A 16,265-nucleotide genomic window follows, 5' to 3' on the forward strand; every position below is an offset into this window, starting at 1 on the left:
CATGGATCTTCTGCTTGTGCTGCCTCCAGCTTGGTGTCTAGATTACTGATAGATTCAGGGGTTATGATTGGTGCAGAGCAGAGCCAGTGATGAATACAACCTGGGAAGAGGGCATGGCTTAAGGGGAGGCCTCAAGTACTACATTTGACCTCCAGACTTGAAGTCCCCACCTGAGACACAGAGGACGCTTCCATGCTTCGAGGGCTTTCAAAAATGGAATTCTTGACTTCAGATCTGAGGAGTCTACCATACACAACTCACCTCTCAGATGAGGATAGATGAATCCTGTCCTGCCCTTGCATTCATTTTCAGAAGCCTATTGGCTGAAGCATTCTTATCTCAACAAAACAAACATGATTCTTTCCTTTGAGGAGTGTTGTGTGAATCAACACTTTACTAAGTAAAACACCGAGAGTCATCAAACCAATGGGCAACATTAAAAAAATGAGAACAGAGAATTTGAGAGAGAGAGAGAGAGAGAGAGAAGGAAGCTCAAGAAATGTTCTAATTGCTTTCTCCATGGCTGGGCACAACCACTCTCATTTCGGGAGCCTTGTGCTTGCTACATAAATGATACCGATTTTTCCAGCCCATCGGACCATTTCGAACAAGGCGAAGAGAAAACATCCAGTAAGATCTGGGCTTGGCAGTTTATCGAGAGCCAGTTAATGAGACTCTGCCTGCAAGGACAAATGGGATGCAAAGTTGGGTGCGCTGAGCCTGGGCCAAGACCTGGCTCACCCACACAAAATTTGCAAACTATTCCCGACTAGCAAGATCCAGATCATCATCACTGCTGCTACATGATGTGCATGAATAAAGGAAAAATCCAACTCAGTTTGCATTTCTGAACTGCACTTTCTGAAGCAAAACACAAACATCTTTCAGAATTTCCACTTCTCCAAATTTTGCAGTGCAGATTTCCAGCCTAGTTACGTATAAAAAGATGCATATATTAAAGTATGCATTAAAATGTAAATATTGGTGAAACTAACATATAAATATGTGCTTTATTAGGGGAATTGATGTGCAAAAATGTGCACATTGGGATACATTTGCATTGAAAAGGTGATGAATTTTCATGGGGACTCTTCTTTCAAAATCTGCAACTGATGTGGAAATATGGAGAACTGCACTTAAGACTGGGGGGAAATGAGAAACAGAGGGCATTCTATAGCAATGCTGTCACAGTGGGAAAGGCAACTTATCTTTCTGCTGCCAACTGTCATAGAGATAGATAGATAGATGATAGATGATAGATAGATGATAGATAGATGATAGATGATAGATAGATAGATAGATAGATAGATAGATGATAGATAGATAGATAGATGATAGATAGATAGATGATAGATAGATGATAGATAGATAGATAGATAGATAGATAGATAGATAGATAGATAGATAGATAGATGATAGATAGATAGATGATAGATAGATAGATAGATAGATAGATAGATAGATAGATAGATAGATAGATAGATAGGACAGAGAGAGAGATCTTCCTGAATTTGGAAGGCAGAAATCTGAAATTTGGATCTGTGGGGATATTAAAGTTTGCTAAATTGGTCACAGCTGATGAAAAGGTTCATTTCCGTAAACATCTATATAAGGCCAGGCTTATGTTGTCCTGCACTGCTAATCGAATGAACACGCTGAGCTCGGCTTGCCAGCACCGTATGGAAAAATCTGTAACAATTACTGGTAACAATTGCATCTATTTGTTATTGCCAGCTGCCAAGAGAAACAAGACCCCTCCAGCAAATACACACTTCTGCTGCCAACAAATCTCACTCCTGGGGTCCCTCAAGGCATCTGGGCAAATCAACGGACGCCCACCAATATTTGTTCTTGCCAGCTGCAGTCATGAGCTGTGTTCCTTGTTGTACAAAAACTGTAGGTTACTTTAACCCTGACATGGTTCTGATATTTATTTATTGGCAGAAAGTGAACAAAAAGGCTTAACTTCATCATGTATGTTTTCCAGAGCCCTGGGACACACCCTGCTGGTGCTTGTTTCTTTGGGGGGGGGCTATTTGCCAACAGTGAAATAAGTAATCATGTAGAAATATTCTCATTCCATAGCAAGTTTGAAGGACCAGACTTAGAAGTTGAGTCAAAACTGAACAGATAAATAAATACTATTCAGTTTTTACTGTACCAATGTAGTATTTATTTATCTACCACATGTTTCTGAGCACAATTCAAAGTGTTGGTACTGACCTTTAAAGCCCTAAACAGCCCCAGCTCAGTATACCTGAAGGAGCGTCTCCACCCCCATTGTTCAGCCCGGACACTGAGATCCAGCACCGAGGGCCTTCTGGCAGTTCCCTAACTGCGAGAAGTGAGGTTACAGGGAACCAGGCAGAGGGCCTTCTCAGTAGTGGCGCCCTTCCTGTGGAACGCCCTCCCATCAGGTGTCAAGGAAATAAACAACTATCTGACTTTTAGAAGACATCTGAAGGCAGCCCTGTTTAGGGAAGTTTTTAATATTTGATGTTTTATTGTGTTTTTAATTTGATGTTGGGAGCTGCCCAGAGTGGCTGGGAAAACCCAGCCACATGGGTGGTGTATTAAAAAAGTTGTTGTTGTTGTTGTTGTCTCTTCAGGTATGACCGCCAACTTGGGTGGCTTTAACAGAAGATTGGACAAATCAATGGAGTGTAAGACTATCCATAGCTACTAGTCATGATCCATATTTACTGGGTCTACTGTTGGAGGCAATTTGCTTCTGAATGTGAGTTGTTGGGAATCACAAGTAGGGAGAGTGTTGTTGCACTCAGATCCTGTTTGCAGGCTTCCCATAGACATCTGGTTCACCACTGTGAGAACAGGATGCTAGACTAGGTGGGCCTTTGGCCTGAACCAGCTGTTTATTCTTACATTCTTAAGAAATGTGTTTGCATTTCACTAACAGAAGACTCAGAGAAGGAATGGCGCCCTTATGTTAACTCCTATATCATTTTAAGAAATTGGACTAGATGAGCTCTGTGTCCCTTTCTGGTCTTCAAAACTCTGGTTGTATGGAAGATAAACACCTATTCCTCACACTGTAGTGCTACATATTTTCAGCAGGGAGACACAAGGTGCTGATCTCCTCTTTCTTCATCTCACAAAAAAGTCTGCCATGCAGGTTCAATCAACCTAGGACTCCTCTATAAATACTCCTGATAAATCTTGCAAGTTTCTGCCATGGCTAATGGCAAGTGAACTGAACCATCTGGATGGAGGTCTGACAGGTTCTTTGTTTCTAAGAAAAATGGAGGGCACCTATACATGAAACCTCTTTGCAGCATCCCATAATTTCTTCCAGGGTCACTCGTATTTATGGCCATATGAAAGAGAAGGAAGGAATTGTTTCCACATATCCCTTGGTGACCATGGGTTGATAGAAAACAGAACTTTGTAACTTACAGTGTTATTTGTAATGTTTACTCATATGGAAGCCCCTCTGTGTCTGTGTGTGCATACTCCGATTATGGGAATGCATAGGACAAAGCTGATTTGCCTGCTCCCCAAACTTTGTGGTCACGTGTGTAGGTGTATTTCTGGAGATATTTCCTTTTTGAGGATAGTGGGGCTGCAACTCACTGCCAGACAAATTCTGCCAGCCAATGAACCATCACTCCCCACCCCCAAGTCCCTGGAACAAAAATATGTGATGATGTGATATGATCACTGTGGTTGAGGGCTTGGTAGAAAAGGTAGCCGACAAGCAGCCGCTATCAGGAAGAGTCCTTACTAGCAAAGAGTTTCTCCCCAGTTTTTCTGCTGCTCCTCATTGTTAGGGAGTTGCTCCCTGCCACCCCAAAATTGGAAATTTTCATAAATTTTAGGTAAGTCTTTCAGGGGAGGCTAGTCCATTAGGGTGAAGGGGGGATGGTCTCATCAACCTCCGTCTGACCTCACAGTCAGTTCTAGAACCAGGTTTACCAGTTCCAGACCTGCCCTAATCTAAATCGCAGCCTGAGCACAAATCAACGAAAGACAATCCACATAGGAAAACACCTACGTCACCCATAACAAATTGAAACCTACAATTTTGTCACAGCTCAAGTGGGGTGGAGGGGAATCTGAGTTGCCATTGATCACCATTCATTTCTCAAAGGACTATGCAGTTTGCAGCCTTTCAAAATAAAGCATCAGCCATCATTTTCCTTTCCAATACCTCAAACTCATTACAGAATAATTAGAACATAGATCTTAACAGAGACATATTTACTGGTTTCCCCTTCGATTCTGGAAAAGGCATACAATAACTAAGCAAGCTTTCATTAGCCCAGATCTTTCCGCCAATCTCACAAAAGTTGCTTGCTTGCTTGAAAAAGGAGCAAGTAATCTAAATCAACAAATTGCCCTTCTGAAAGTATGATTTAAAGCATATGCTCCAGCAGCACATCTTTTATCAGGATAGTGTTGACTTTCTTTCACTCGGTTGCTGATGCTACATGAAATTTGTACTGCTGGACTTCGTTGCTGGAAGTACCTTGAACAAAAAAGAGCTCTGCAATGCTCCAAAACTGACTGTTTCATCTTTGGTAGAGTACCCCAATAGTGTACTGCTTCACAGAGTGTTCATATGAGATTAGATGCATACTTCACAACACTTTTGAAAATCTTCACCCTTTTGAGTGAAGAACTGCCACAGAATTTTATCTAGAGAAACTATTCTTTGGATTTTCTGTTTGGTGCATCCATGAAGTCTAGAACCTTACTCCTGACCCTTTTAGATCTTAGGTACCACACTCCAAGCTCAGACCCACTTAAGAGTTATAAGTCACTATAAATAAAAGAGGCTTACTTGAATGCATTAGCATCCCCGTGCACCTTATAGTTTTCTGCACTTATTCTTGAGATGACTCTGGTGACTGCAATGAGAATGCCGATGTTAACCTAGAGGAGAAAATAAAGAATTGATTCAGGGAGACAGAAATAGGCAAAATTATTTGTGAGGAGTGTGGGAAACATCCCTTTCAAAACATCAGTCATGGATGGCATGGTGGGGTAGAGGCACTTAATTACTTAATTGACCTCCCAACAGGTGAGTGGTTGCAGCTTACTGGGAGGGGTGAGGCAGCAGGGAGGCTGGCGTGGTGCGAAAGCATCAGCGGAGCAATCAGGTCCAGCAGCTGGTTCATTTGAACTGTGCTGTCCTTCCTTGCACTAAGCAGCAGTAACTTGCATGCTGGGAGGTCAGTTAAGTGTCACTGCCCCATCTGCAATGTTTCAATAAAACATTGGAAATATCTGCTTAAAACTCAAAACCTGCTCTGTTCCTGATACAGCACCGATAACAAAACGACCATGTGAGTTCCAAGAATTGGACTATTTTTGCCAAGCAATATTTCATGGGAAGAGTTTGCTACTTAAAGAAAGTGGGGGCAGGAACCACTCCTTGAGCTTGTAAGTATCAAATCGATGACCTCTAACAATCTCATGAGAGGAACACATGAAACTGCCTTGTTAGAAGGCATTTTCTTCAACTGGCCCATATTGCATCCTCTGTCAGTGACTCTTCAGTCACTATCTGAAGCATTGTAAACAGTTCACAGGCAACATTTCAGTATTTCTGTTTTGATGTTTTATTGCATTTTAATTACATTTTGATATTACATGCTGACAGCTATTTTTACAAATATATGCGTTAATATGCCTATTATTATTATTATTATTATTATTATTATTATTATTATACCACCCTATACCCACAGGTCTCAGGGTGGTTCACAGGATAATCTAGCACATGCATTACTTGACTGGAAAGCTCCCTTGCAAAATTAAGAAAAGTGCAAAATTTTGATAGCTATGTTTTGGTTTGTGTTTTGATCCAGAAAGTACACATTGGATAAGGTTAGCCTTTAAATGTGAACTCAGTTGAATTTCTTCCCCATCCCTAGTTGTGAGGCCCTGGCCCAATGCTTGCTAACTTAGAAATCCTTCACATCATCTACTACATCATCCTTCCCCAACCTGGAACTTTCCACATATTCTTGGACTACAGCTCCCATTATCCATGACTATTGACCATTGGGACGCGGGTGGCGCTGTGGTCTAAACCACAGAGCCTAGGGCTTGCCGATCAGAAGGTCGGTGGTTCGAATCCTCGCAACGTGGGGTGAGCTCCCGTTGCTCATTCCCAGCTCCTGCGAACCTAGGAGTTCAAAAGCACATCAAAGTCCAAGTAGATAAATAGGTACTGCTCTGGCGGGAAAGTAAACGGCATTTCAGTGTGCTGCTCTGGTTTGCCAGAAGTGGCTTAATCATGCTGGCCACATGACCCGGAAGCTGTCTGCGAATAAACGCTGGCTCCCCCAGCCAGTAAAACGAGATGAGCGCCGCAACCCCAGAGTCGTCCATGACTGGACTTAACGTTTGGGGGTCCCTTTACCTTTATTGACCATGCTAGCTGAGGCTGATTGGACTTTTAGTTCAACAGTATCTGGTGAGCATCGCATTGGCCTGGAGGTAAAGGGGAGCCTGGAGACTCTCATGCGTCTCTTAAATTTCTGAGTGTATTTAATACTTAGGCTGCTTGGTTATAGATAATATTTTTTCTGGCAATTTTGTCAGTGAACAAAAGTCTCACATACTCCAAGCTGTGAACCTGGGAAGACCCCTTTTGGTGCTGAAAGCATATGAGATCATTTTAAAATGAGCAGAGAGGGAGGAGGGAATGTAAGTCTTCAGAGAAGCCACACTGGGTTTGAAGTTAAGGCCCAGCAGAAGCAGTTGAGCAATGAAAAGAAAACTCTCGACAGAAATCCAAGTCATCTTGAAAAGACTTGACAATGAGAGAAGGAACAAAATGAGCAGCTGCCAAGATCTCTGGAGTCACAGGTGAGGAAAATAAAACTTTGCCACTTGAAGGAGGCTGATCAAAAGGCACACAGGCTGTCAGAAAAGAAAAGAAAGGCCCCAAGCTTCTCAAGAGCTAGTCAGTAAAAACAAAGAAGAAGAGGAGGAAACATTGGCTCTGTTTCAGCCAAAGTTACACAACATCTGCGGAGTGTTTGAACACACCAGGATAAAGGATGGAAGAAGAATCACCAGGCCAGGCTCAATCGTGGACTAAAAAGGTCCACGTGGTTCAACATTGTGTCACTTTGCACCATAGGGCAGGGGTGAGGAACCTATGGCCCACAAGCCAGTCATGGTTCGCCAGGGGGCTGAATTTGTCCTGAGAGCCATTAAAAAGAAAACTACACTCTCCTACCAGCTGGTGAGTGGAGCATTCAGTCCTTCTCAGTTGGGCTGTGCACACCTGTACCTTGCTAGGAATAGGCATGCACATCCAAAGTACAGTGCGGAGATGCTTTTAATTTCTTTTGCACACTGTTTACAGAAGCCCCTTTACCTTTACCTTTATAACTTCTGTGATGGGATGGTGAGCTGCTTGTGCGTAAAATCCTGATCCCTCAGAGCTTGGCTAAGTTCCCAAAACCTCTGTCTGTGATGGAGCTCCTTAAGCATGGCTCCATCAATCGCTCGTTGAATCGGACAGTGGGCGTTTACGGAATTTCTTCCAGCATAAAAGCTCCTTGACGGAAACGCGTCTTCTGGACTCTCGGCGTGACAGTTTCCGCCGAGGAGTGGGTGTGCCTACGGGAGGTCCTGAAACCTCTCCACTGTTCCCGCTTGAAGTATCTCTGAGCTCTCCCTCCGACTCACTTTCCCTTGTAACTCCACTTCTCCCCCTGCTGGTCCCCTCCTCCGCTGAGTGGTCTCTCTCACCCTCCATGAGCCCTTTCACCTCCTTCGTCTCAGATGACAGTTCCCTGACATCCACCTCCCCTCTAGGGCCCCCTTCACCCCCTTCCCTCCCCTCCTCTGCGGGAGGCGAGGGAGCAAAGCCCCTGAAGGAACCTCCCTCATCTTCCGAAGTTTCGAACACTTCCCTCCACCTTTTGCTGTTCCCGGTTTCCAAGTACTCCTCCTCCTCGGAGTCTGTACCCTCTTCCAACTCCGATTCCCTGAATCCCTCCAGTTCCTCCTCATCGTCGGTGGTGCCAAAGTTCTCCCTCCGGAACCTCGCTACTGGTTGAGGTTTCCTGGGGAACCTTTGGTGGAACGTTTCGATCAAGACCTCGTCATGGACCTCCTCTGCCTTCACCCAGGTGTTTTCCGACTCCGGTTCCCCTTCCCACGCGACCAAATACTCCACCTGATTACCCTTCCACCTGGAGTCAATGATTTCTGCCACATAGTTGCGGCTTTCCCTTTCTTCTATGGCTGGCCCCCGTGTGGATACCCCTTCACCTTCCCCCCTGTATGGTGACAGTAATGACCTGTGGAATACTGGGTGCAGTTTCATGTGGTTCGGTAACCGGAGTCTGAAAGCCACTGGGTTGACCTGTTGGATGACCTCAAATGGTCCCAATCTTTTGGGTCTCAATTTCTTGCAACTACCCTTGAACGGCAACCCTTGGGTTGATAGCCAGACCCGACTCCCCACCCTAATTGTTTCACCTTCCCTTCTGCTCTTGTCTGCCTGCCTCTTATATTCTTCTTTGGCCCTTTCTAAGTTGTGTTGGAGTTGACGATGGATCGCTTCCATTTCTTCTACAAAAAGTTCAGCGGCCGGAACACTCCATCTCTCTCCTCCTTCCCCTGGAAACGCCCTGGGGTGGCACCCATAATTAGCCATAAAGGGGTTCATCCCGGTGGACACATTCTCTGCATTATTGTAAGCAAATTCCGCTAGTGCCAACTTTTCGACCCAATCGTTTTCTCTGTCATTGACATAACATCTCAGGTATTGTTGAAGGATACCGTTTGCCCTCTCCGCCTGCCCATTGGTCTCAGGGTGTCTGGCAGTCGAAAAGTTGACCTCTACGTGCAACAAGCTCATAAGCTTCCTCCAGAATCTGGACGTGAACTGTTTCCCTCTGTCGGAAACCAGCCTCAAGGGGGCGCCATGCAGCCTAAAAATATGTTCTACAAACAATTTTGCTGTCTCTTCCGCCGTGACTGCATGTGAGCAAGCTACAAAGTGACCCATCTTAGTTAACTGGTCTACTACGACTAGTATGGTGGTTTTCCCCTGGGATTTGGGCAGATCAGTCATAAAATCTATCGACACCGCCTCCCACGGTCGCTCTGGTGTGGGTAACGGTTCTAAATACCCCGCTGGCGCCCGCCTTTCTCCTTTGGCTCTCTGGCATTGGTCACACCTTCTCACATACTCCCGTACATCCTCCCTCACCTTGGGCCACCAAAACTCCCTGGTCACCAACCACATGGTCTTGTGTTGCCCAAAATGCCCCGCTGTGGGATTGTCGTGCAGCTGTTTGAGTACTCTCCCCCTCAATTCCCCTTCAGGTATATATAGCGCCCCTTTGTAATACAATGCCCCGTTTCTTTCTTCAAAACCTCCGGGGTCTTCTCCCTCTCCCCTTAAACCTCTGAGCTTATCCTGGGCGTACTCATCATTTACCGTTCCCTCTACCAGTTCTCTTTGCCCCACCCAGGCCGCACCACACACCCAGTGGTCCGCTGGGATAATATGTCTCTCTTCTGGCGCTCCCTCCCCCTCCAAATATTCAGGTTTGCGAGAGAGAGCGTCCGCTCTGATGTTTTCTGGACCTGGCACATAGCAGATTTCAAAATGGAATTTGGAGAACTCCTGGGCCCATCTCACTTGTCGTTGGTTGAGCACTCGTGCCGTTCTCCAATACTCCAAATTCTTGTGGTCCGTACATACTTGTACCTTATGCTGTGCACCAATTAGTAAGTGTCTCCATCTCCGGAACGCTTCGTGAATGGCGAGTAGTTCTCGGTCATATACCGTGTAGTTCCTCTCGGATTTGTTCAGCTTACGCGAAAAGAAGGCACACGGTCTCCATTCTGACTTATTGCTCCCTGGCTGAAGCAGCACCGCCCCCACCGCGCAGTCTGAGGCATCAGTTTCCACTCTCATGGGTTTTTGTAAATCCACATGCAGGAGCTGTTCTTCCGAAGCGAATGCCTTTTTCAATTCCTCAAAAGCGTGCTCCGCCTCCGCCGTCCAAACGAATTTCTTCTTGCTGCTCAGACAGTCCGTGATGGGAGCCGTTAAGTGGGCAAAGTTCTTGATGAATTTACGGTAAAAGTTCCCAAACCCTAAGAACCTTTGCACATCTTTTTTCGTTTTTGGTGTCTTCCATTCCAGCACCGCCTGTACCTTGCTTGGATCCATGGCTAATCCCTTGTCTGATAGGCGGTACCCCAGAAATTCCACCTCCTTGGCGTGGAACTGACACTTCTCCAATTTCACCCACAACTGGTTTGCTTGCAGCTGGCTCAGCACTTCCCTGACATCCTTTACATGCTGCTCCTCATTCTCTGAATATATCAGCACGTCATCGAGAAAGGCCACGCAATTCTTGTAGAGCAAAGGTCCCAGTACATGGTTCATGAGCGATTGAAAACAGGCGGAGCCTGCTTGTAATCCAAAGGGCATAACGAGATATTCGAAAGCCCCTAGGGGGGTGAACATCGTTGTCTTCCATTCATCCCCCTTCTTTATTCGTATCAGGTTGTACGCTCCTCTCAGGTCCAGTTTCGTGAATATCTTTCCCTTCCTCACCCTGGTCAAAATGTCATCAATTCTGGGCATGGGGAAAGTCACTGGTTCTGACACGGCATTCAGCCGCCGGTAGTCCACGATCAATCTCGGTTTATCCGTGTTTTTTTTGTCCACAAAAAACACTGGGCTGCCCCCCACCGCTCTGGACTCTCTGATGAAACCTCTCTTCAGGTTTTTGTCAATAAACTCCCTCAACTCCTGCATTTCCCTGTCTGACATGGCGTACAGCTTGCCCACGGGGAGCTGGGCCCCAGGGACCAGGTTAATTTGGCAGTCAAAGTCTCTATGCGGTGGTAGTTTATCTGCTTCCCTTTCGCTGAAGACCTTGCTCAGGTCAGCGTATTGTTTGGGCACCTTCCCTTTGTCCGCCACTTCCATCCCTGCTAGAGAGGCTTTTGCCCCTTCTGGCACCTTTCCCTCTTTGCAGTGTTCCAGGCAATGTGCTGACCCAAAGGAGACCACTCTCTGATGCCAGCCCACTAGCGGGTCATGCAGCGCTAGCCAGCTCATTCCCAAAATGACTGGCGCCCCTCCCAGGGTGGCTACATTGAATGCTATCCTTTCAGTGTGCCTTGCCACCCTCATAACCATTGGGACGGTCTGTAGGCTAACTTCTCCCCCCAACAGCTCCCTCCCATCGATCGTGGTGACCTGCAGGGGGTTGCTTAAAGGGAGTGTCTGTATCTGGTGTTCAGCTGCAAACTCCTTGCTCATAAAATTACAGGAGCTGCCTGAGTCCAACAGCGCCTTGGTCTTTAGTGGGTATCCGTTTGCCAGCTCTAGCAGCACCTCTATTACTAGAGCTGGTCTTGGAGGTTCCGGAGTGGGCACTTTTACTGCTCCTTGGCCTGTCTGCAGTGCCCTGACAGCGGCAGACAGGCGCTGGCTTTTACTGGCTCCTGGACTTCCTCCTCCTTCCCCCCAACAGCTCCCGCCATCCCTTGCCATTCCTTTCTTTGTGGGCAGACTCTGGCAAAGTGACCTGGCTGCTGGCAGAGGTAACATTTCTTGGCGCTCTTTCCCTCCTTCTTCCTCCCTTCACTGGGATTTGAAACTGCGCGCGCGCGCGCTGTTCCAACTTCCATCGGCTCTCCGGGCGGGAAACTGGGTTCTGGAATCTCTGGAATGCGGAAATCCCTCCAACGCTCTCCTTTCCCCTCCCGCTTCTCCAAGGCTCTTGCCTCCTGGCGCGCTCCAATGGTCAACGCTGATTTGGTCAGCTGGTCCATAGACTCCGCCCTGGGCGCCCGGGAAAGTTCGTCTTTCACCGCCAAAGAAAGCCCCTCTTCAAAGAGCATTTGAATGGGTTCCGCCGATAGGTCCCACCCCAATTTATGTATCAACATTGTAAACTCAGTCCAGTACTCACGAACCGATCGGCTCCCCTGTTTGCAAGCCATCAATTGTCTGCGCACCAGTCCCTGTTCAATCTCGCTGGAAAACATCAAATCCATGGCGCGAAAAAACTTCCTCGCGTCCTTCAGCATGTCACTATTCCCTGCCATCAGGGGCCGGACCCAGTCTCTCGCCCCTCCTTCGAGATGGCCAATCACAAACGCCACTCGCGATGCCTCATCGGGAAAGTCGTTAAACTGCAGTTCAAGAGCATACTGCATCTCTGTCCTAAAGGCTTGGTAGTTCCTGGGGTCCCCCCCAAACTTCTGCACCATTCCTGGCATCTTTCTTGCTAGTGTAGCGCCTTTTGCCTTTTCTGCATCCTGCGCCCTCCTTTCTTCTAGCCTCGCCGTTTGCATTGCTAGCTGGAGTTCCAAAACTCTGCACCTTTCTTCCAGAGTTGGACCTTCTCCAGCTCCTGCTGCTCCTCCGGCTCCAGCTGGGTTGCTCATGATGCCTCTCTGCACAAGCTGCTTTCAGGGACTGTCCGATTGCTGTGATGGGATGGTGAGCTGCTTGTGCGTAAAATCCTGATCCCTCAGAGCTTGGCTAAGTTCCCAAAACCTCTGTCTGTGATGGAGCTCCTTAAGCATGGCTCCATCAATCGCTCGTTGAATCGGACAGTGGGCGTTTACGGAATTTCTTCCAGCATAAAAGCTCCTTGACGGAAACGCGTCTTCTGGACTCTCGGCGTGACAGTTTCCGCCGAGGAGTGGGTGTGCCTACGGGAGGTCCTGAAACCTCTCCACTGTTCCCGCTTGAAGTATCTCTGAGCTCTCCCTCCGACTCACTTTCCCTTGTAACTCCACTTCTCCCCCTGCTGGTCCCCTCCTCCGCTGAGTGGTCTCTCTCACCCTCCATGAGCCCTTTCACCTCCTTCGTCTCAGATGACAGTTCCCTGACAACTTCCCTTGATTGGGACATTATACTTCTGTTTTTGCAGCCTAGAATAGCATTAGCTTTTCTTTTTTCTTTTCTTTTCTTTTCTTTCTTTCTTTCTTTCTTTCTTTCTTTCTTTCTTTCTTTCTTTCTTTCTTTGCTGCTGCATGTTGTTGACTCATGTTAAGGTTGTGTTCTACTAAGACCCCTAGGAATGGGTTCAAGGGTGCCATCTTGAATAAAATACTGGGGGCGCAGGTAAGCCCTGTCCTGCATAATCAGTCACATGACGAGGTGCACACAAACCATTTGAATGACAATGTCCATCAACTTGGGGGGCTGCCCCCTCAATTATTTTATTGGGGGGGCATAAACCCCTTGGTACCTAGAAGTTGGCTCCTATGAGTGGGGTATTAAACCAAAGTGAACAATTAAGGTGAAATAACCAAAGTATCCCCTCCCCAAGCTCAATTCTGCCCCATCCTTAGGATGAACTCAGTGTCACATTCTCTGCCACTCAGTGGAAGTTGGTCTCTTAAGAGATGGTACCTAACCCCAGCCAAATTGGCCAAGATGTATAAGAACAGTTCAGAGGTTTGTTGGAGGTGTAAAAACGGGGTAGGTACTTTCATGCACATGTGGTGGGAATGTAAGAGAATAAGAAATTTTTGGGATGGCATATATAATGAACTTAAAAAGATATTCAAACTCTCATTCACACACAAAAAAACCTGAGGCCTTCCTACTAGGAATTACGTCCACGGAAATTAAGAAAAATTTTAGACCTCTCTTTATCCCAACCACAGCGACTAGGATTTTGGTAGTAAAGAATTGGAAAAGTGACAACATCCCCACAAAAACTGACTGTCAAGCCAAAATGATAGAATATTTACAACTCACAAGGATGACAGGGAGACTAAGAGGAAACTCAGTACAGTGGTACCTCGGGTTACAGACGCTTCAGGTTACAAACTCCGCTAACCCAGAAATAGTACCTTGGGTTAAGAACTTTGCTTCAGAATGAGAACAGAAATCGTGCGGTGGCAGTGGGAGGCCCCATAAGTTAAGTGGTACCTCAGGTTGAGAACAGTTTCAGGTTAAGAACAGACCTCCAGAACGAATTAAGTTCTTAACCCAAGGTACTACTGTACAGAAAGTCAATAAAGATTGGATAATGTTTAAAGAATACCTTAAAAACTATTGTGATGATGTGTATTGTTTGTATTATAAGTATTGTCTAAGTTGAATAGCATAAGTTATAAGTTATATGGAAATTGATTTTATTTTTTATTTTTTAAAAGGAAGTTGGTCTGTTAAGGCGAGTGGGGCACTGTCCCACCAGCCTTGGTTTCCCACAGCCAGACACCAGCTGCCTGCCTCCTAACTTACAACCCATCTAGGGAGTGGCACTTTCTGTCAGCCACCATCTCCCACTTAATCTTAGCATTGCCTTTATATAAACATAGCAGGAAGGAGAATGGCACTAAAATAAGAATTAGTTGGCTGCATCTATCTTTGGCTGTAGCTCTGCCTATCTGTGGCTCTGGCTCCCCCTGCTGTTGGCCTCCCTACCTTCAGTCTTATCAGTCCTAATAAGCACGAGCTTCTGAAGTTACCACTGCAGACAGATACTCTGGAGTAATCCTACAGAGTCCCAGCCTGACTGCTCAGCAACACATGAATCATAAATAAAAAAGCTTTGGTTATTAAGCATCCAGATTTAGAATTCCAGCTCTCGTATGGCAGGAGATCCTGTTAACTTGCTTGTAGAGTGGGGGGGAGGATATGACAGCTTTTCTGCTGAATAACAATTTGCAAACAAACATCTTCATTATGCAGCCATCCAAAGAAAGTTGGATAATAGACAGTTACTATTATTTAACTGGAATCCTGGCGCTTGCTCTCCATCTAAATAATTAGCTAGAAAAGTGGATTCCCTTTCATTATTTAGCCAGCACTTTTAAATTGTTCGGGGCTGCCAATTATGCCTCATTTGAAATATATACCGTCTATGGGATGTGTTCCACGAATGTAGTTATATTATAATGGGAGCTATTCCAGCTGATGCTCAAAACTTTCAGGAAATCATGGGCCTTGCAATGCATTTCCTAGAATTTATTCTGTGTCTAATGTAACAAATGCATCTAGTTTAAATGACAGAAATGCACCCATAAACACCCATGCATGGGTTGTGAGCAGTAGGGACCATTCCATTGGGACTGCTGGGGCAACAGTAGGTGCAGCCACAGCCAACGACATGCAGAGCCAACTAATTTTAGCTTTGTCCCCTTCCTCTCCTCCAAATACAACAACATGACCAAGGAAGAAGCTGTCCTGCACCCTAGACTGGTTGTGATTAAGAAGGTAGGCAGGTGGGAGCTAGCTGAGGGCAGAATGAGGCCAGTGGAGCTATGCCCTGTTCACCCAAATTGACCAGCCTTCACTAATAATAGTGAAGTGGCGCCGTCCCTGTGGAACGCCCTCCAACCAGATGTCAAAGACAACAACAACTACCAGACTTTTAGAAGACATCTGAAGGCAGCTCTGTTTAGGGAAGCTTTTAATGTTTGATGTATTACAGTGTTTTAATATTTTTTGGAAGACGCCCAGAGTGGCTGGGGAAGCCCAGCCAGATGGGCGGGGTACAAATAATAAATTATTATTATTATTATTATTATTATTATTATTATTATTATGGCTTCCCATCTAAGGACACATGCCTGTCACCCACACGTCACCTGTTATTGTCATATAAACATGTAAACAAACATATAAACTCAAACAAATATATAAATGTAGTTCTACAGTTTTCTGGATGGACAATGCAAAAACATTTGCCTCTATTTTCTATGGTAGGTGTGTGTTTGTTTGTGTTGTTGGTAATGTAGCCAAAACCCATGCACAAGAGAAAGGCATCTGAAGAGTCTGTAGAACTCCAAGGCTTGCGGACATCTTTGGTGAGGAGGCACCTATAAGGGGTGTGTATGGACATATAAATCAGCTCAGTGTTGACTGAATATGTTCTGTAGTCATTGAACACTTCCTGATTGTTGTGAAAGGGGCAGAAAACCATTGCTCAGCATGACAATGACTCATGGGTTCACACTGTCTTTCTCCTCCACCTCCTCCTCCTCTCCAACGTAGCTTCAAGGAGCTCAGAAATGCTTGCTTCTCTCTTTTCATTAATTCCAGTTTCAGCATGTCATCCAAACCTTAAGATAAATTCAATTTCAAAGCCAATGATGCTTTGTATCAGAAAAACGACTTATTTCAAACAAGTGATTCTTAACGCCAACACAGTTTGTTGGTTCTGGCAGCACAAGCAGCTGTGGTTAAGCAAAACTGAAAGCAAAAGCTTCTGAACTCACAGCTGCCACAGAAGAGGAGAAGGGAAGGGTGGATGACCAAACCAGCATCCATTGGCCAT

The 16,265-nt window shown here is 45.8% G+C and overlaps 1 protein-coding gene across 2 annotated transcripts in view; it reads right to left on the bottom strand.

Moving 5' to 3' along the window:
* ADGRD1 (adhesion G protein-coupled receptor D1) overlaps window positions 1-16,265 on the bottom strand; it is a 284,026-nt gene that overhangs the window by 31,663 nt on the left and 236,098 nt on the right. For both annotated transcript variants that reach the window (XM_083589948.1, XM_083589949.1), the window contains one exon: window positions 4,802-4,893. In XM_083589948.1, the coding sequence (XP_083446074.1) occupies window positions 4,802-4,893 (92 nt within the window). The remainder of the gene's footprint in view (window positions 1-4,801; window positions 4,894-16,265) is intronic.

The sequence above is a fragment of the Podarcis filfolensis genome (genome assembly GCF_964270895.1).
Source record: "Podarcis filfolensis genome assembly, chromosome: 16".
In the NCBI taxonomy this organism is placed as follows: Eukaryota; Metazoa; Chordata; class Lepidosauria; order Squamata; family Lacertidae; genus Podarcis; species Podarcis filfolensis.